Here is a 21,318-nt window from a genome sequence, read left to right on the forward strand (position 1 = left end):
CCCCAGCTGGCTCCCAGGAAAGGTCAGCTTCATGGTCAGGCGCCGCTTGCTTGTGTGTACACAGCAGGGGTATTTGATGGTATCTGTCTTGCTTCCTGGTGGGACTCCTGTGATTTGGACAGAGGGCAAACAAACCCAAACGCTTCCCCACGCTCCCGTGTTGATTTCTGACTGTTTTGCAGCTGTTAGAAGCCATGGGGTGGGGATGAGAGAGAGAGAGAGAGAATGTGAAGCCTCAGGTGTGTTTGTGAGTGAGCTGCGGATGGTTTTGAGTCAGCCCTCAGTGGAAACAGGACGATATATCCTCTGTAGGCTCACCCACAAGTGACCCTCGCTTTCTTTAAAACATTGATCAGCCCACCTTTCTCCTTGGCAACTGGGATGCCAGGTGGACAGCACGTTAAAAACCATGCGCATGGCAGAAAATTAAAAACATCATACTACTAAACCAGCAGTCAAGGGAGCCGTGTGTCTGCATTTGTGGATCCTCAGCTCTGGAGGACTTAACTCGCTACATCCTATTTTACCCATTGTCTGCTGGCCCCAGGACTAAATTTTTGGCAGGAATATTATCCTGTATTAATATACGTTCATATGCGGAAAAATATATTTCTATTGTCTGATATTGATGCATATGCATCATATAGAGTCTCTTTGCTTTTGCAGCAAAGAAAATAAGGTTTAAGGTGGTATGGAAGGAGCAGCTACTTATCTTTTAAATTGAAATGTTTTAGTACATTCCATTATCTATTTTAATATTCTGTTTGTTAATCCATTGCATTTGTATTATTATTTATTTGTTTTAGTCAGTTGTGATGGCCAATGGCTATATACAATACAATTTTACTCTAAAACCAGCAGTCAGAATTGAGCCTGGCAGGACACATTGCCAGCGATTCAAAACACGCGGAGGTGATTCCAAGTATAAAGTCAGGTTCAACACAGACCCCATTGATTGAGAGTGTTGATGGAAAGCAACTTGAGATTCATACATTAGGCACTGAAAATTGTGTCTGTGTTTGTTTTAAATGAGCATGAGGACCTTAAATATACAAGCACAGCTGTCGTGGGTCATTTCTACTAACACAAATAGAAATGCTACAACATTGAAGGTAGCCTTTTGTGGTGAGGTGTCTCTAGACATTTGTTTTTATAAATATGTATGATACTTGAACTCTATTCTGATTTGCAGATGCCTGTGATCTCCTACCCAGTTTATAGGGCAGATTCTGGCCTTTTATGCAGGGACGGTTTCCCATGGTCACCCTGTTACGTTGCGTGGGCGATACACGAAGAACGGAGGCGGGAGTTCAACAGCAACGCTTTATTAGGAACACGCAGGACAGAACAGAACTACTGTGACCAGACCCCTGCTTATATGCCTGCTCGGCCGCCTGCAGCCACTCCCCCCCAAGTCCATGATTGGGGAGAAAAACCCCAGTAGCCAATAGGAACATGCAGTTCAGGAGCCCTGGGGAACTCCAAGCTCCACAAGGTGCTTGTTTCCCCTTGATCCAATTACAAGGTAGTTGGTTCCCCTTGATTCAATACAAGGTACTTGTTTCCCCTTGAACCATACACATACATACATGCATACACAACACACCCCACCGGCTGCTTCGGGGCTTCCTTTTGATTATGCATGCTTTTTGCGACTCTCAGAGGTCGCCTTGCTCTCCCTCCTCGATTTGCCTGTGTTTTCAAGATTCTGGCTAAAGCAGCATCTGGAAAATGTGGGCAAAATGGGGGGGGGGAATGGGAGGCAACCTCTGACAGTTGCAAAACGCATGGATAATCAAAAGGAAGCCCCGGAGCAGTTGGTGGGGGTGACCACGGGGAAATGTCCCTGCGTAAAAGGCCATATACTGCTCAGTGGTGCTCCCGGATTAGGCGTGACTTTAGATAAGAAATGACCCCACCGGATTCACCACACTTAGCTACATTGTCAAATCACCTTATGGCGACGGACCTGTTTAACAAAGTGATGAAGCTGTTCTGTTCCCTCACTTTTTGCTTCCTCACACAGCCCCATATGATTCTAAATTGCTCTTAAGTGGTTTCTAATCTGGTTGATCATATAAACAAATAACATAGCAAAAGACAGCTTTACCTATATTTGAATCACATAATGATAACTCTTAGATTTTGTTGGGCAGTGAAATACTTATGAAAAGTTTGTCAGCTTCATTTTAATGTTGACTGAAAATAGGAATTTGCCAATTAACATTGTTTCCATGTCTGTGTCCTTCAAAAGGAAAATGTGCAGAAAAGGGAAGCTAGGAGAAGCTTTCCCCCTCTTTCCAACAGCACTTTTCAGAAAACCTACCATATGGCTGTATTTAATTGTAAATGCCTTTGTTCAGATCTCATATGTCAGTTCTTCCATGTTTGCTTGATGTCAGGTATCAATTTAGAAATACAATGCTTGTAAGCACTGAAAGGCCACGCTAAAGATAGATGTATTGAAACATTTAGAAAAATGTGGCCTGCAATTCAAGGAATCTAGACTCAGATAAGAGCACGGTGGAAAGGTGAAGGACCCAGCAGGATATCTTTTATTTATTGTTCATGTTACAATGAAGATTTTTTCCATAAACTTGTATATAAATACTAAAATGTAAAAGGAAAGGAACAGGATTAAATCCAAAAATTTTATACTGAAATATTTTCCTTAACAATTAATACGAACTCAGAACCCTTTTCATTCACAAACTTTATAATGAAAAAAATATTGTGTTAAGCAACTGAGAGAAATCTTTTCCTGTTCCATCATCTGATTTTGATTCTTAACAAAAATATGTTGATGATGAAGAACAAAATTTTTCACCTTGAAATTATTATTGATTTGAGACTCATTACATATTCATATTAAATTTGTCAGTTTACCAGTTTGGCATTTTTATAGTTTTCCTACATCATTTTCAATTTAGAGAATACCTTTGAAGTCCTCCAGTTTAGAACTATTTCCAGACATCCAGTTGTTAAAATGTTTATAACCCGTTCCAGATTTTCCATGTCTGCTTCTTTTAGCATACCCCAATAATATCACCAATGACACTTTGGAGAATTCAATTTAGTTAATTGAATTGGACATTTCTTTCCAAGAGATTTTAACTCTCTTGCAAGCACAACAATAATTTAAAAAGTCAGCCCCAGGTATTCACATTTCCAGTATTAAATATGGTACATTATCAGTTTTGTTTATTTTGCAGGGGTTAAATGCCATCTTATATAAGTTTCTCATATTAGCAATTATAAACTTCGGCTAAACGCTAAAACTACATGATAAGTAATAGCTACTACTACGAGGAATAATTGAAACCTTGATAGAACTCTTTAGTTTTTTTTTTAACTACATGTATCTGTGAGTGTCTGATGTTGTGCAGGTGTCTTGAAATGAAAATGGTTGTTAGATTGCTTGTATTCAGGTAAAGTTAGATTTAACTATTTTAACAAACACGTTTTTCTCTTCAGGAATTTTGTATCCAATGGAAAACTTTTTGTACTGAAATATCAATTAAAATGTGTGAGTATCTAAATGACTAGAAATTGTATACTGTCCTTCTTGCATTCGACTTGATGGAACTTAACCCACACAGTGTAAGGATGTGTTGCTAGCGACCAAGATCAAGTTAATTCATGCCATAGTATTCTCCATTACTTTGTATCTGTGTGAAAGTTGGACAATGAAGAAAGCTGAAAGGAAGAAAGTTGATTCTTTTGAAATGTGGTGTTGTAGGAAAGTTTTACGAATGCCACGGACTACCAAAAAGACAAATAAGTGGCTTCTCAATCAGATCAAGCCTGAACTCTCCCTAGAAGCTAAAATTACTAAACTGAGGCTATTGTACTTGGGTCACATTATGAGAAGACAAGGCTCACTGAAAAAGACAATCATGCTGGGAAGAGTTGAAGGCAGCAGGAAAAGAGGAATATCCAACATGAGATAGATTGAGTCTATAAAGGAAGCCATGGCCCTCAGCAAGATCTGAGTAAGGCTGTTAACAATAAGGCGTTTTGGAGGTCATGAATTCATAGGGTTGCCATAAGTTGACGGCACTTAACACACATACACACTTCCTGCATTCAAACCACTTCCACAGTAAAATAAACAATCACAGTTACAGACATGAAACAACAATTTCATTTAAGTCATTATAAAACCATGCAAATGATAGCAGATTATAAAGTATCAAACTACAAAGTAGCTGCTCTATTCACCTAATGTCCTATATAGCCTTTGCAAAACATCATGAGGTATATGTCTTTCCACACTTCTTCAGGAGCTGGTTCCAAAGAGAAGATGCTTTCACCCAAAAAAGGTTTCTGCTGTAAGCTGTTGCTATTCTTATTGAACGCTATATTGAAGTCTATAGTTAACTGAACTTCAGGTTTCATTCTGCAGCATAGTGCGACAATCAAAATGATCCCAGCGCACATGTACTGTTAACTTGTTTAAGTACTTCTGTAGTGAAGGTAAACCTCCAGTAGGAGTTCTGAGTAAAGGATTAAGTAATTCCCGAAAAGTAGTGGATACCATCTCAGTTTTAAAGACAGTAAGCTCCGTTTTTAGATACTTATTTTTCCATTGTATGGTGAATCCTGTGATGGGATTTCCCTTCATATGTTTTGTTGGAATGGCACCAACAAGAGAAATGCATACCAAAGATAATTTCTGTTCCTGGAATCCTTGGTGTTCAGTTCCCTTCCTGGCTGTACTCCAACAGCATACTTGCCCAGGAATTTCATGCTGCCAGGAATGGGAAAACAACATATGTGAATTGGTCCTAATTTAGGCAGCAACTGGGCTATTGTATCCTCTGAAGGAGAGTAAGCGTAAGAGGATTTTATTATGTTGTACCAGATAAATTATTCCTTTTGCTCTCTATAGCAGTCAAAGTTGGGTATGGGTTTCAATTGAATGTTTTCAAAGATTTGGGAGACCCATACCAGAGAACCAATTTAGCTATCGTGGTAAATTTATGGCCCACTAGTTTAAAACTATAGAATGTTTAAAGTGCAGGATCTGATAGATGCAGTTGGATTTTTTTTTTTGGTTTGATCACATTTTCATCCTATTAAATAGTAACTAGAGAGAGAAAACAAGTAACAAAAGGAGAAGAATCTATAATGGCCATGACCAGAATCTAGATTATCCATGCTAATTTGCTCTGTTTAGGTAATAGTTGCCAATTAAATAAATATACTGTCTTGATAGGGACATTCTTTGCAAATACAATGGGAGTAACAACAACAACACAACTTGCAGCCAATTGAATACTTCAGTGGCTTCCATACATGTATTCTTGGGCAAACCCAACACATCTTGTCATTATAGAGCCTCTGAATGCTGCACAGACTACAAACTGGAGTATTTTTCACTCTCCGTTTTTGAGGAGTGGTGGCTGTGCCTTTTGGACCTTGCGGTTGCTGCTTGTGACTTGAGAAGATGTAGACTTCGAACACCCACAAAACTCCTGTTTAGCTTGGAAAGAAGAAGGCTGAGAGGAGACATGATAGAGGTCTATAAAATTATGCATGGTTTGGAGAGAGTGGACAGGATGTGGTGAAGGCTGCCAGCTTGGAAGACTTTAAGAGAGGAGTGGACATGTTCATGGAGGAGAGGGCTATTCATGGCTACTAGTTAAAATGGGTACTAGTCATGGTGCATGCCTATTCTCTCCAGGATCAGAGGAGCATGCCTAATATATTACATGCTGTCGAACACAGGCAGGACAATGCTGCTGCTGTTGTCTTGTTTGGGGGCTTCCTAGAGGCCCCTGGTTGGCCACTGTGTGAACAGACTGCTGGACTTGATGGGCCTTGGTCTGATCCAGCAGGGCTTTTCTTATGTTCTTATGTTCTCCTCTGTGGCAGTGCATTCCAGGGCAAGATTAGTAAGGGTGCAAACTCTGGCACCTTGAGTCCAGATGATATATTGGTATTTGGTTGTGGGGTGCCAGTTGCTAATTCCTACCCTGCATTTTATTTAATTATGTTAATCTCATCAGTTTATGAAAAGTTAACCGTTTAAACATCTGTTTATATTTTATAACATGAAATATTTTAAATGAAGGGAACTATTAACAACAGATGTAATGATAACAATAGGAGTATGTGGAAGCCAGCTTGTCAAATAACATTTCTGTCTGCTATTTTCAGCTGTACAAAGAAATACTTCTTGTGTAGTGGTGTTTTAATTCAGCAATACAGTACTAATTACTTCCCAATAACAAACAGAAAAAGTATTAATTATAAATGAGGACCGGTTTATTAGAATTATGATGTAGGAAACAGGAAAATTGTCTCAACTTGCAGCATATTAGTCAACATAGGAAAACAGCTACTGAGAACTAATGCCAAATATTTTTCCATTTTAGTAACTTTCTGCCCATCTGTGCGATGTCATTTGTTTTTCTAAACTGCAAAAACTTGTCTTTTAGGTTTACAAAGCAACTTTATATCTATTTTCCATGGGATGGAAACAAAGATGGCATCAAAATCACCACCTAGTTTATAAATATAATTCATTATAGCCAGGTATATAAACTAGGTTTCAGTTCAGATAAGTGCAATAGTACATCAGGAGCTTAAAGCAGTAGTTGTGGATTGCACATATCCACCAGTATTACAACATAGATTGAAAAGAGTGTCTAGTGCATGTTGTTCTAAGTGCTTCACATCAAGATGCATATTGTAATGCATAAACCTGTTTAAATGGAAATCGGTACATGGAACCAGCTTCCGTACACGTATTGCTTTGCTGGATTAGACTATAGGTCCTTCAGTTCTGGACCCAGGATTCTGGAATGTATAGTTTCTAGTACTGGGTTGCCTTAAAACATTAGTTTCATTAGCTGCAGGTTACTTGTAAAAACTATCTGCTATAACAGAATGTGGACTAGCTTTGCATTATGGGCCAAACTAAACGTGATGGTGTCCTCATGGTGTCCACATAGGGTTGCCAGGTCCCTCTTTGCCACCGGCGGGAGGTTTTGAGGGTGGAGCCTGAGGAGGGCGGGGCTGGGGGAGAAGAGGGACTTCAATGCCATAGAGCCCAATTGCCAAAGCGGCCATTTTCTCCAGGGGAACTGATCTCTATCGGCCGGAAATCAGTTGTAATAGCAGGAGATCTCCAGCTAGTACCTGGAGGTTGGCAACCCTATGTCCACGAGGACGCCACTGCCACTTTAAAGCAACTTTAAAATGCCACCAAGGCTTGAGCCTGACTGGGCCCTTGGTGCAGTGCCCTTGTTTTCCCCTCCCATGCCTTTTCAAGTGCTGAAACAGCTGTGTGTGCGTGCGTGTGTGTGTGTGTGTAGGGGGGATAATATATAATAATAATAATTTATTAATATGGTCACTGACCAGCAGAAAAAACAACAACAGATAATAAGAAAACCACAACAATAGGTACTACTGCTACTACAAATAATCTAAGCCTAAAAATTACATACTACATGTTTGAATAAAATTTGTATAAACACGGTATAACTTGGTGTGACCCCCTTAATATTTTGACTAATAAAGTATTTCTGTTACTCTTATCCTGTCAGGGTATGACATATGTTAATAGCTGCAGTGCAGAATTTAGCAGAGCGTAAACTGATTTTTCATCAGTTAGGAGCTTCTTAGCCAGAAACTCATCTGGTTGGTCACGGAAAGTGTGTGTGTGTGTGTGTGTGTGTGTGTGTGTGTGGTGGTGGTGGGGGATTGTAGCAGCTTCTACACTTGATAAGGCTTAGGAGGGGAAACAGGAGTGCCTCAGCCTGCTAATCTGTGAGGATTGGGCCCTCGTGGCATTTTAAAATAAATTTTAAATGGTGTAGTTTTCCTCGTGGCAGCTGCAGGCACATCGGCATGTCCAGTTTGGTTTCACGTTTCATGATGCAGCGAACATTTCTGTGCCAAATTAATTTCATATATTTTGGAGGATGTCTTCTGTATTCATTTTTTCTTAACTTAAACTACATGCCGTTTTCTGCAATAAATGCATGCTCATCCCAGATATTTCCCTTTATAAAAGATTACCCAAGAGCAAGAAATATTTGGTGTCTATTCAGGTGTTTATTCAGCAGTGTTTAAATTGGTAAGAAATAGCAGCAGAGTTTGGGAAGCCCTAGTATCTGCTAGAATTTTCAATAAAACATCAGTGTTTGAGTTATCCCTTCCAATTTTTCTAGAAAGAACCTTATAAATTGCTCATTTATTGGTTCCACTATGACAAGAAAAGGAAAACAATTAAATTGGTCACCAAATTTACCCTTCATGTGCTTCCATTGGTTTAGAAAGCATAAATATAACCAAATTAGTATCCTCTGCTTTCTATACTACTGAGGATTACGTAATTTTAAAGGCATAATCCCTTTTTTTGCATTATTTAATATCTTTTCAGCTTCTTCTCATTTCAGAACATCAGCTTATCTTTATATAGAATTTAATAAAAGGTATATTTTGACTAATCCCAAGTAGATTTTTGACCACTTTTTAAATGACTAAAATTCATTCTCATCTAACTAGTCTAGGGGTGGCCACCTATGTCCCACAATCTGGGCTCATAAAGCAAATTCATTTGGATCGCTGTGGTCCTACCAAATTTTAATTAAGATTTTTTAAAAAAATAGTTGTTGGATTTTTGCTTATAATTGTAGATAAAGAAAGAGTAAGACAGCAATTAACTGTATGGGGGAAAATGCTAAGTCTCTATAGAAGGGCCCAAGAGCGGGGTGGGGTTAGGAGAGTGAATTCACCTATGCCCCTCTGTGGGGACGGAGTGTTTGTATTGTGGTTTGGGTTGTAGAAAAAGTGTCCTGTCCCTTTAATAGAGGTTTAACAGGATGTCACTTACTAGGTGATGTTATTTACCTCCATGCCATGAAAAGCTTCATCTGCTTGTTTCCCCATATTAAGCCTCTATCACAGGGACAGGACATTTTTTTTCCACGTTGTTGGCAACCCAAATTTAGTCTGGCAGGTTGTGGACTTGTTTTCAAGGGTTGGATGTAAAGTCTGTTTCCTTTGTTCAGCATATGGGGGGAGTCTGACAAATCTATATAATTAGGGTGCCAGGTCATTTGCCCGCCAATCCATCGGCCAGCTCAGGAGCATGGATCGTGTGTGCACACGGCCGTGCTGATGCGATTGTGTCACTTCTGGTTTACACTTGGAAGCGTCGCATTGCGATGGGCAGCTCTACCACTCAAACAGCTTTACCACTCAAACCTCCAGCAGGAGGTGTTTGGGGCGGAGCTGGGGCGGGGATCGCAAGCATGGCTGCGCCGACGTGATTACATCACTTCTGGAAGTGCCACATTGCGACATGTTGCTTTGCCACTCAGGCCGGGGAGTTTGAGTGGTAAATCAGCACGTCACAATGCGGCACTTCCGGAAGTGATGTAATCACGTCGGCGCAGCCATGCGCACGATCCCCGCCCCAGCTCCGCCCCCAAAACCTCCCGCCAGAGGAGAGGGCCCCCCCTGACAACTCTACATATAATTTAGGATGAAACAAGTGGCTTGACTCCTTGTTGATGCATTTTACAAGACACATATCTTAGCTAAAATAACAGTGCAATTTGAAGAACCCTTTCAAAGGAGTAAGTTCCATCGAACAGATCTGAGAAGGATTCTGAGACCTACACCACTACAACAGCATGGTGTAATGGTTACAGTATTGGACTAGGATCTGGGAGACCCAGGTTCAAATCTCCATTCTGCCGCGGAAGCTTGCTGGGGGACCTTGGGCCAGTCACAGCCTAATCTACCTCCGGATGCTTGTTGTGAGGATAAAATGGAGAATGATGTCAGCAGCTCTGGGTTCCCATTGGGAAGAAAGGCAATGTTTACATGAAGTTACATGACGTATACCTGCTTAGGATAGCACTGTTAGTTTGTCTATTTGGGTTGAGACATTAGCTGGACACATTTGTTCTGTCTTCATCCTATCACTGTTTGTTTGTATCAAGTGCAAAATAAATTCTTTAAATTGTCTTGGCAAAGAATCATTAAGGGCGCCTTCCTGAAGCAGGGGGGCGAAGCTCCTCAGAAGCCAGTGTGACCCCGCGCCAGCATAAGTGCCCTCTTATCCTGTGATAAGGGGCACTTACACTGGTGTGGAGGGCATTTACACCGCAGCCTGGGCGGTGCGAAGCTGCGCTGGCCTCCCTCCAGCGCCACCACTCTGGGGACTAAATCCTGGAAGAGGCAGCATACTCCGGCATGGGGAGGGCGGTCCCGGGCGTTCTTAAGGGCGGAGCTGCCTTTAGGCAGCTTCCTCACCCCTTTCAGCCCAGGAACGCCCCTCAGTGCGGTGGTGTGGGGATTTTTTGACCTTTTTCTGTTTTTTAATTTTTAAAAATAGTTTTTTCTTCTCCACGGCAGCTGGGAAGCCTCTTCAGCGGCAGTGGCTGCTGTGCCACTCCTGGCTGCCATGCAGCTGCCCCCCTCAGGAATGGGCTGCCCATTATTCAGACCACTTGCCTGATGAGTTTTTGCAAAAGAGACGCTTGTGGATTAATAGCCTTACTGTTATAGAAGATGTAATATTTGCCACATGGTCTTAAAGAGATACAGAAACACATATATCTGTGTCTTCAGGGTCATTGAGTAAATGTTATGCCTTTTATAATAGTAAGGTTATTTATATGTGTTTTTTAAAAAAATATTAAACAAGCTGTATATTAAACACATCTAAAAATAAACCTTTTAGCAGCATTTTCCCCAGTCTTTTGGATAAGTTCAGTTCATAGTTTATGTTCTTGACACACAAGACAGCCTTCAACACATTTCAAGTTACATACATTTCCTCCTAAGAGTGTATATTTCAATCCTGGAATATATTTATATATCCTTTTCATACAAATATTTTATGGAGCATATTTTGCTGTGACTGTTCTAAGGACTGGCCTCGCAGCCTAAGTACACATCATGTTTTTCCAGGTCCTCTCTGGGTCCGTGAGATCAAATGTGTCTGTTATTTCTGTGCTGTAATTAGGCCATAATATTAGTTGTTACTTTTATGTCAGAAATGACAAAAACTGCTTCTCTGTATTTCAGGCTCCTGCAGCAGATGAAGATAATATGGAGGATGGTTGCTCTCAAAAGCTGGCTTCTGCCAAGTACCTTCGCTTACTACTACTAATACTAATTCCTTGCATCTGTGCCCTTATACTTTTGTTGGTGATCCTTCTTACGTTTGTCGGTGAGTATCACAGAATGAAAGCAAGGGCTCGGGGGTATCCAAATGTCTCTTACTCATATGTTATATTTTCTCCCTTGCCTGCTTCCATGTTTGGTCTGTGCTTTCAAAAGAATCATGGTTTACATGATTACGTATTGGAATGTTGCTATTTGGTAGTGCACGTTTCGAATCACATGTCAAAAAAGGACTTGTGGGAGATATCCAACAAATCACAAAATCGCACACGGTTTGAAGAGACCACAAGGGCCATCCAGTCCAACCTCCTGCCATGCAGGATCCCACAACCAAAGCGCTCCTGACAGATGGCCATCCAACCTCTGCTTGAAGACCTCCAAAGACGGGGACTCCACCCCCCCCCCGAGGCAGCGCATTCCACTGTCGAACCTCCCTCACCGTCAGAAAGTTCTTCCTAACGTTTAGGTGGAATCGCTTTTCTCTTAGTTTAAATCCATTACTCCGTGTCCGAGTCTCTGAAGCAGCTGAGATCAAGCTAGTTCCCTCATTAATACGGCATCCCTTCAAATATTTTAACATGGCTATCATGTCACCCCTTCACTTTCTCTTCTCCAGACTAAACAAACCCAGCTCCTTAAGTCTCTCCTCATAGGGCATAGATTCCAGACCTTTGATCATTCTGGTCGCTCTCCTCTGGACACGCTCCAACTTGTCAACATCTTTCTTAAATTGTGGAGCCCAAAATTGGACACAGTATTCCATGCCGACATACATTAAAATAAATATTCCAAGTAAATATAGAGAGGTTCTATTAAATAATTAATGATTGATACCTGGTGCTACATTAATTCAAATTCAAAAATGAATTGAAGTCCAAGCAATAAAAGATAAAATAGCTTCATGATTAGTTAGTCTGCCATGTTGAAATTGTAATAATATGAAATCTTAAAGAGATCCTAGATTTTGAAATGAAACATGTTTCTTCTGCTAGCAGTTATGGAGAAGAAAGTAATTTTTTACATAAAACATTGGAAGTATTGTTACATGGATATTTTTGGTGGATTAGTAGACTGCATTCTGATGCTCTCAGTTTTTCTGATTTTTGGAAGCCATTGGTTCTGGGCACTTACCCAGAGCCAGATTGGGTGTCCTGAGCGGGGGTGAGGGGCATCAGAGCCAGCTCCGCAGCTCTTCCGAGCTAAAGGGGCTCCTTCTCCCCTCCTTCTGATTGGTCCCAGGAGCAGCTCGGCTCCCGGCCAATTAGGAGGTGGTTAAAAGGCTCAAAAGAGCCAATCAGGTTATGGGTGGGGGCTCTTGGGATGGGCAGCAGTTGCAGAGCAGGAGGAGGAGTTTCCACTCAAGTCCTCCTGCTCTGCATAAAATCGGAGCTCGCCCCACACGCTGCTCAGTCCGTCTTTCGCTTTGTTCCTCCCTCCCTTCCTGTTATTCAACTGTCAAGTTATCTTTGTCACAACTATGGCGGGTTGCGCATGGGGGCTGGATTGGTTTTGCCACAGGGAAGCGGCCTCTCCCACCTGGGGGACCCCAATAAGGGGTTTTGGGGGAGGCACGGGTGTTGAGTTGCTGTATCCGGGCGGCAAGGGTTTGCCTCTACCCAAGTGACGGGAGAATATCAAGTGGCACAAGCCCTGGTACTTTCCCAACACCGTCATCCTCTGCTGCTCCCAGCGGGCTTGCTGGGGGGCACCTGCTCACATCAGTTCGCACCGGGCCGGCTGATGTCCCAAGCCAGCCCATGCTTTGCCTTCGCATTGTTATCACTGTTAGCCAATCATTTAGTTGTGGCCATGTTATTCCAATAAACAAAAAAATGTTATTTTCCTAAATATGTGTTCATGTTATTTACATCAGTTAAAAAATGTTAAGTCAGGGTTTCCATTACCACCAAGCCCATTAGCCATAGGACAGCAAACAAATCCTTTATTTCCTAATCAACTGTCATAAGAAACGCGACCTGATTAAACAGGTCGCACATTGTGGACTTACCCGGGCGGCTCCGAGGAGAAAAGAGGTGTGCCCTTGAGGCGGGGGGGGGGTCTGCGCTCATCCAGCGAGACCCCTCCAGCCCCGCAGTTTCCTGGTGATCGGGGGCGACGCGGGGGAGTGACGTCAGGCCACCCGCCTGACCCCCACGCGTCTCCCCTCACCTTTAAAAGCGGCGTGCAGCCCAGCCGCCGTCCTCTTTGCATGCGTGCCTTTCCTTCTTGCTTGTGGGGACCCCCATAAGGGGTCTTGGGATGGAGTACAACACCGTTGCCCATCTGTGGGGCTTGTGTTCGGTGCTCCATTCCCAGGTGGCGCTGGGCTCACACAGAGATTCCCGTCCTGGTGGGGCCATCTAAGCGCTACTCCGGTGGTTGTCCCAACAGGCGGTTGGGCCGTTTATCGATGCTTTTGATACATCGGATGACAGGGTGGTGATCCGATATTTGGATCCACCCCCATGGTTTTCCGCCCATGCTCCCTTCTGTTGTGATCAATAAAGCTGTGGCCATTTTATTACCCAAAAAGTACTGTGTTTGTGTGTGTTTATTTTGCTGTTTCTCCCTCCCCCCTTTCTCCGGGGAGCCGTTTGCCCGTGGGGCCACAATTAGCATTCTTGTCACTTACAAATGTATTCTATGAAATATTTGTTCCTTTAAATGAATTTTGGCATATGGTCTGATTGTGCTTTATAATTTTCCTTTCGTGCAGGTATGTTGGGGAAAAATTGCTTTTATTCAAATGAAAGTGACGTGTTTGAAACTGATGGTGACAATGAGATTGCTGGAATTCATTGTCCAAACTTGTCTGAAACTGGTTCAAATGAAATTCCTTCAACAGACAACAATGTGCAGCCACCATCTTGGACCACAAACCCATTTTTTCATGTTGATGAAAACTTTGGTGCACATAATGAAGGTGCACACACTCCAACCCTGAAAACTAGTCCTTCAGATGGAACAGTTCTGACCAAAGCCCCTGGAGACAAAACGGGGTCCTCGTTCAATAAAGAAGGAAAAGCTCTGTGGCCGACTGAGATATCCATCAGGATCATAGACAAGGTGCCGACTGTGCCTGTTCTAAAGCCTACCCGTCCTCCTGCGCAAGGAACAGATCTGAAAAAAAGTAAGTTATTTTAACAAATCCTTAATTAATTATGACACAAGAAATTAAAAACAATATACAGTTAGTGTTATGACTGGTATATTTCCCAAACTCAAGGGTGTACCACATCACTTCAGGTAATTTTATCATACATTTCCTCATTTGGAATATACAGTTAGTGTTGTGACTGGTATGACTGGTGTATTTCCCAAACACGCGGGTACCACATCACTTCAGGTAATTTTATCATACGTTTCTTCATTTGGATTATTCTGAGACAAGAGCCTCCTTTAAAGCTGAATTATTCTTAGATGGCTGACTGGTTGATGTGAACACGATACATGTTTATACAGCCAAATGCGAGTTATTGCAGATCCAAGCCAGCAAGGCAGACCTATAAACCAGGTCTTCTTTATTTTAGGAAAAGCAAAAGCAAACGTACACCATTACTTAACAAGGTATATAAAGCAAGATGTGTTAAAACATTTGGCTTGTTCATTTCATAAAATTGCCCATTTGTCCAAATGCCTTGGGTTATTGAGAGTTTGTTGATCATCATAGCTCCAATCCAACTAGTGAATCATGATACATACCTATTCTCTCCAGGATCAGAGGAGCATGCCTATTATCTTAGTTGATGTGGAACACAGGTAGAATGGTGCTGCTGCAGTTGTCTTGTTTGTGGGCTTCCTAGAGCACCTGGTTGGCCACTGAACAGACGGCTGGACTTGATGGACCTTGGTCTGATCCAGCATGGCTTTTCTTATGTTCTTATGACCCTGGGTAGAATAAATTGTGCCTACTTCTCAGATGCAAAAGCCCCTGCAAGGCAAAGAAATGAAACTGCACCTCCACAAGGAAACAAAACACCACTACAGCTCATGCGCAGCCACAAAGCTGTTTGAAGTGGTTGAGTCAGGATCAGATGTTTGGATCGTGGAGCCTGCATGGACAAAAGCCATGTGGGATGAGGGCAGTAATGTCAGAAATTCTAAGGAATGAGACAGCATATAGCTATTGGTTTTCACTTTGTGTAACAAGCAACTGATTTGTAAATTATGTAAACCACATGGGGAAATCGCTGCTATAGACTGCATAGCCTTGAACAAAGAGCATGAATCTATTTATTTGCTTTATCTTGTTGTCCAGTTCCCCATTTTGGTTTGTTTTAAGCAAGGAATACTGAATTTTGGCAGAAACTTGTTTTTATACCATTCTCTAATTTGATCTGTTTCAGTAGCCCATAGTATCATCCTCTGAATTCCAAGCTTTGTTACATTTCCTATTGCATGAAACCATGTGCATCACAACCGAAGTGTAAGAAATAAAATGCACAGAGGTTGTACGACTGTTGATCATATACAACAGCAAAGGGGGTGCATAAAAGGCAATATATTAATGCAGCTATGCAAGACCAGGATCTTCTTTCTCTAATAATGGATTATGAATGGTGGTGGTAAGTACCTCCCAGTCATAGCTGACTCAGGGCAACCCTTTAGGGGTTTCAAGGCAAGAGAGGTGATTTTGCCTTTGCCGGCCTCTGCATAGGGATCCTGGACTTCCTTACCAGTCTCCCATCCAAATACTAACCAGGGTCAACCCTGCTTAGCTTCCAAGACCTGACAAAATTGGGATAGCCTGGGCCATCTAGGCCAGGGTAGGAATCTGAATAGCATGTAATAATACTGCACAATGTATTTGAAAGTCAATTATTAGGTATTCCATGTAGTATTTATTACTATATAATTATTAATTTGAAGCCTTTAAGGGAAAGTGTATTGGGCGAGCAGCAGGTTTGTTTGGCTGATGAATAACATATAGCATGTGCCAACTCAATTTGTATCTTTGGGGTGCAGAGGCTGTTTTTTCTGCTGGTCCATGATCACAATAAATTATTGATTGATTAATTGTTACTGTTTTTCTCTGGCTGAGGAAAACATTTCTAAACTACACACCGTAATAATCTGACCCTCCATCCACCTTCTCTCCTTGCCTGAGAGTATCTGAAAGCTGGTGAGGATTGGTTGTGTGGGCGTGAGAGGGCTTGCCCCACATGCCTTTCCCCTCTTGACTTTCTTTGGTTAGCCACCACTACTTACACTCTGCCCTTTCTTTCACTATTCAAAGTTTGAGTTACAGATAGAGGTTCTCTCTTTGTGTGCGACCTGTTTCCTACCCTCTTCTCCCTGGACAGTGTAGCCCAATCAGGAGTTTCTGGTTTTATGCATGGACAAACAGCCAGGCACTTGGGAGAGACCCTTTGGTCACAGTCTGAGATCTTTAAAAGGGGGGGGGGAATCTTTATTTACTTCAATGCAATTTCAGTTCACTAGAGCAGAAGAGGGCTGGAAAATACCATATCAAAACACCACAGGGTGTTACATAATGAAGAAAAGAGATAAAAACATGACACAAATTGTACAGTCACTGATGTTACCTTGGCATTCCCTTCCATGGAATGGGCACAAGCCCTCTGAAATTTTGAAAACAGAGTCTGGTCAAGACAGATTTCACTCCATTTCTCCCCTGTTCCCCATTTCTTGACTTCTGTGCCTCTCATGTGTGTCCAGACCTTTTAACCCTCCCTGTCCCAACTGGATTGAGTCACCACGTGTGCTGTCTTGGACCTTTTCTGCAATCAAACCAAGGCCCGTGTCACAAAACCTTTATGACTGAAATCAGGGGCCATAATATAGCCAGCTATCAAATCATCAAATAAAGGTAAAGGTAGTCAGTCCCCTGTGCAAGCACTTGGTCATTACTGACACATGGGGTGATGTCACATCTCGACATTTATTAGGCAGACAATGTTTATGGGGTGGTTTGCCATCGCCTTCCCCAGTAGTCTATACTTTACCCCAGCAAGCTGAGTACTCATTTTACCAACCTCAGAAGGATGGAAGGCTGAGTCAACCTTGAGCCGGCTACCTGAAACCCATAGCCATCTGACATATCTCTTTTTGGCTGGTGAGCAAATGGTCATCTCTATGTATTTCCATAAAGGAAACTCATCTCTTCTCAGCTTGAAATCTGAAGAGGTTATTGCTTTGTTCTCAGGAAAGATTGTGTTCTCTGAGATCAGGGCTTCTCTGAGTGTTCATCAAAGTATCCTGAATTCCCCTATCATCACGCAGACATGGTCCCATATGAGCATCATAGAGAAGATGTACTGATAAGGTGCTTTTCTTTTTGCAGCTTTTCGCAGTGTCACACACTAAACAGCGGATAGCAGTTAGCTACGAGCCCTTAACTTCCATTCAGAATTGCAGAAATGAAAAGTGGTTTCCATTGCTATATTCTCAACTGCATATTTTTGCTGATTCATAAGCACTGAAAACCAAAATTGGCAGAAGCACAAAAAAATCCTTTAAACTTGTTCCCCCCCCCCCCCAGTCCTGCCTGGAGAATGAAAGAAATTAACTACTGCCTTCCATTCTTAGATGGGATACTCTATAAAGCAGCGTGACTGGAGAAAAAAAGAGACATCAATAAAAATAATGAGTACAGTTCACCATCTTTCCCCAGGAATCCCACGAGACATTTCTGTATACAAGAACTTGTTGAAAAGTAGCTTTGTAAGTTTATAGACTAAAAAAACAAAAAAGCTTAAAACAAAAATTAAGTACTTAGGGAACACCCAAAACAGTCTACTGCAATGTTCTTGTTCCTTCAGTAACTTGAGAGTCTAGAATGGAGGAAGAAATTATCAACAGTGAAGGAAGTCCTGTACTGATTTGTGCACAAAGAGCAACAAGCTAGTGACCTGAGTCAGGCTATCCTGGACATATTGGAATATGCTAGCTATAAAATTATCTGGGGAGACTAAAATGGTATATGATACAATGAAATAGTTTGCACGCAGGTCATCAATAGAATTGTCAGGTCCCTCTTCACCACTGGCGGGAGGTTTTTGGGGTGGAGCCTGAGGAGGGCGGGGTTTGGGGAGGGAAGGGACTTCAATGACATAGAATCCAATCGCCAAAGCTGCCATTTTCTTCAGGTGAGCTGATCTCTATCAGCTGGAGATCAGTTGTAATAGCAGATCTCCAGCTAGTACCTGGAGGTTAACAAAAATACCAGTATAAGGCTCAGAATAATATGTAAATAAATAACTCACTCCACACTAAGTGAAAATATCACAAAACCAATTTTACCAATAAACCACAGCCGACAATTAATAAACATACACAATGTCAAAAACAGAATTTGTGACAATGTAGACCACGATTAACAAACAATATACAACTAATTCGACGATGATGTGAAACATACAAAATGAGCCTTCTTCAAAGGTAAGTGCACAACAAGTTCATATATCCAAATAGTATTTCCCAAAAATTCTCAGCTTTTTTTGTTTCTTTTCTTTTTCTTGTAGATGTCTCGGTGGACTAAGCCATATTGGCAAATGGGGTTTGGCACGATATATATGGAAATGTTCTCCGGATTAATAATCACGTTTTCACCAACAAAGTGGCTTCTTCAGCCAAAACTAAAATAATAAATAATAAAAGATAATGTACAACTACTCTTATGCAAAGCTGTTATTTTAAGTATGTAGCGAACACACATATCATAAAAAATTATCTTAAGGAACCTTCACTGAGAAAACTCAACACTCCATAACGGCTGCCTTTTCCCAGGATCCTATCGGGTTAAAGAATGTCTTCAATATACTCAATAGGGATCAGGTGTAAAATATACTAGTGATCCGGATATTGGTGTTGAGCAACGAATGTAAGAATGTGAGAAAATGTGGATCACTGCCTTAAAGGTGTATTCAAAAGAGAATTTGTTTAAATGAAACAAGACAACTCAAGTTCATTATTTAACCCAAAAGGGGAGATGGAATTAAAAAGGTGTATGAACTTCATTTCTTGCTGCAGAAGTATTTTCTGAGCATTGCTAATATCAAACTGATTCCCTTTGTATACTCATACAACAAAAAAAGGAACTCATTTTCATCATGCTTTTCTTCTACAAAGTGCATCACGAGGGGAGCATTGAGTATCCGAGACCTTATTCTAGATCTGTGTTCTCCGATACGGAGCTTCTCAGGTCTCATAGTTGTTCTAAGTTGTATATTGGAAGAACTATGAGACCTGTGAAGCTCCGTGCCAAACCCCATGAAGATATCATTTGCCAATATGGCTTAGTCCACGGACATCTACAAGAAAAAGAAAAGAAACAAAAACTGAGAATTTTTGGGAAATACCATTTGGATATGAACTCGTCGTGCACTTACCTTTGAAGAAGGCTCATTTTGTATGTTTCACATCATCATCATATTAGTTGTATATTGTTTGTTAATCGTGGTCTACATTGTCACAAATTCTGTTTTTGACACTATATTAATTGTCGGTTGTGGTTTATTGGTAAAATTGGCTTTGTAATATTTTCACTTAGTGTGGAGTGAGTTGTTATTTATTTACATATTATTCTGAGCCTTATACTGGTATTTTTTTTGACCTACGGTACAGTATTGGTGATTTTTTTTATTAGTACCTGGAGGTTGGCAACCCTAGGCATTAATAGAGGTAGGCTGCTGTAGCATATTTGTTTTATAGGAATAATTACAGTTATTCTGGCATAGTAGTGAAAGAAATAATAGATTTCAAGACTCTGTAATTTTGTTTTTTGGGGATACCATCATTCATTTTCCCCGTTAGCTTTGAATGGGATTAGAAAGTGCTAGTGCCATAGGGTGGAAAATTACCCAGAGTGTGCTTTTGAGTGTTCGGTGAATATTGGTTTTGATTTAATTGATAATCACGTGCTGTGCAACTGTCAAATATTTCACTTACTCTGACTTTACCTTTCACCCAAGGACATTTTGCATTTCAATAGTACAATCTGGTGGAAATATTTGTAATTTCCCCCAGCCCTGGTCCCTTTTTGATCTCCCTTTCTGTCAAGAACTATAACTTTCCTTCACATTCTGCCATCAACAATGTTCTCTGATTTCTGCGGAGCGATTTCTTCAAGCTACGTTCTTGTTTCAGTTTCAGAGTTAACAGTTTTAGTTTTGTTACAGTTTTAGACCTATTTCAACATGGCTTCTGGCCCAGTTTTGGGAATGAAACTGCTTTGTTTGCCCTGAATCACAGTCTTTGTGTGTGTGTGTGTGTGTGTGGGGGGGGAAGACACAGGGAATGCAACTCTGTTGGTTTTCCTGGACCCTTTGGTGGCTTCCAGTATCACCAGCTGAGGTTTTCTTCTGCACAGCCTTCACCAACGTTTGCATCAGGTCATTGTGCTCCAGCAGTTCTGTTCCTATCTGGCCCACAAATTCCAGAAAGTAGTCCTAGCAGACAGCTGCTGAACCCTTTGGCACTTATGCTGTGAGATTCTGCTAGGTTCCATTTTTTCCCCGTGCTATTTTCCATCTACATAAAACCACTCCAGGAAGGCATTTGGAAATCTGAAGTGAGGGGCACCGCATGCTGATGACATGCAGCTTTTGTATCCTTTTCAGCTGGGTCAAGTGAGATGGTGGACATCCTGAGTGAGTGTCTGGAATTGTAATTGCCTGTGTGGGGAACAATAAACTGAAGCTGCATCTAGATAACCCTGAGATTTGGAGTGAAGCGTCATCAGTAGGAGGATGGCATGCAGCTCCATTTCTCCTTTCTATTAGTTTCTAGAGAGACAATGGAAAACCTCCTGACATTTGGAGGTAGGAACAAAGTAGAGGTGGCCAAAGAAAATGAAACGTAATTCGGATGAGACTGAAGGGCTGTTGGTTGGAAGGCAAACCAATCCACAATTAGGTCTTGTCAGCAGTCTGGAGAGACACTATATTCTGAACTAATTCTTTTGAAAGAAGTACTCATGCTGCCAATTCATTTCTGGGCACCATTCAAAGTGCTGGGGGATAGGAGGCTGCTTACAGCTCTGCCCCTGGCACACCCCGGGAACGCCCTCTGGAATGCCAGCATGCCCCCCCAGAACGCTGGCGCGGGCCCTTGTGCTGGTGGGATGCTGGTGGAAGGCCCAGCCAGCGTCCCTGGGTGGTGCTGCTGCGGCAGCACCAGGAGACCGATGGCCGGGTCTCCCCG

The 21,318-nt window shown here is 41.7% G+C and overlaps 1 protein-coding gene across 1 annotated transcript in view; it reads left to right on the forward strand.

The window, feature by feature from the left end:
* Positions 1 to 21,318, forward strand: part of CORIN (corin, serine peptidase) — a 126,107-nt gene that overhangs the window by 8,740 nt on the left and 96,049 nt on the right. Inside the window, exons 2-3 of the mRNA XM_056855088.1 lie at positions 11,056 to 11,200; positions 13,871 to 14,284. Coding sequence (XP_056711066.1) covers positions 11,056 to 11,200; positions 13,871 to 14,284 — 559 coding nt within the window. The remainder of the gene's footprint in view (positions 1 to 11,055; positions 11,201 to 13,870; positions 14,285 to 21,318) is intronic.

This window comes from Euleptes europaea, chromosome 9 (genome assembly GCF_029931775.1).
Source record: "Euleptes europaea isolate rEulEur1 chromosome 9, rEulEur1.hap1, whole genome shotgun sequence".
In the NCBI taxonomy this organism is placed as follows: domain Eukaryota; kingdom Metazoa; phylum Chordata; class Lepidosauria; order Squamata; family Sphaerodactylidae; genus Euleptes; species Euleptes europaea.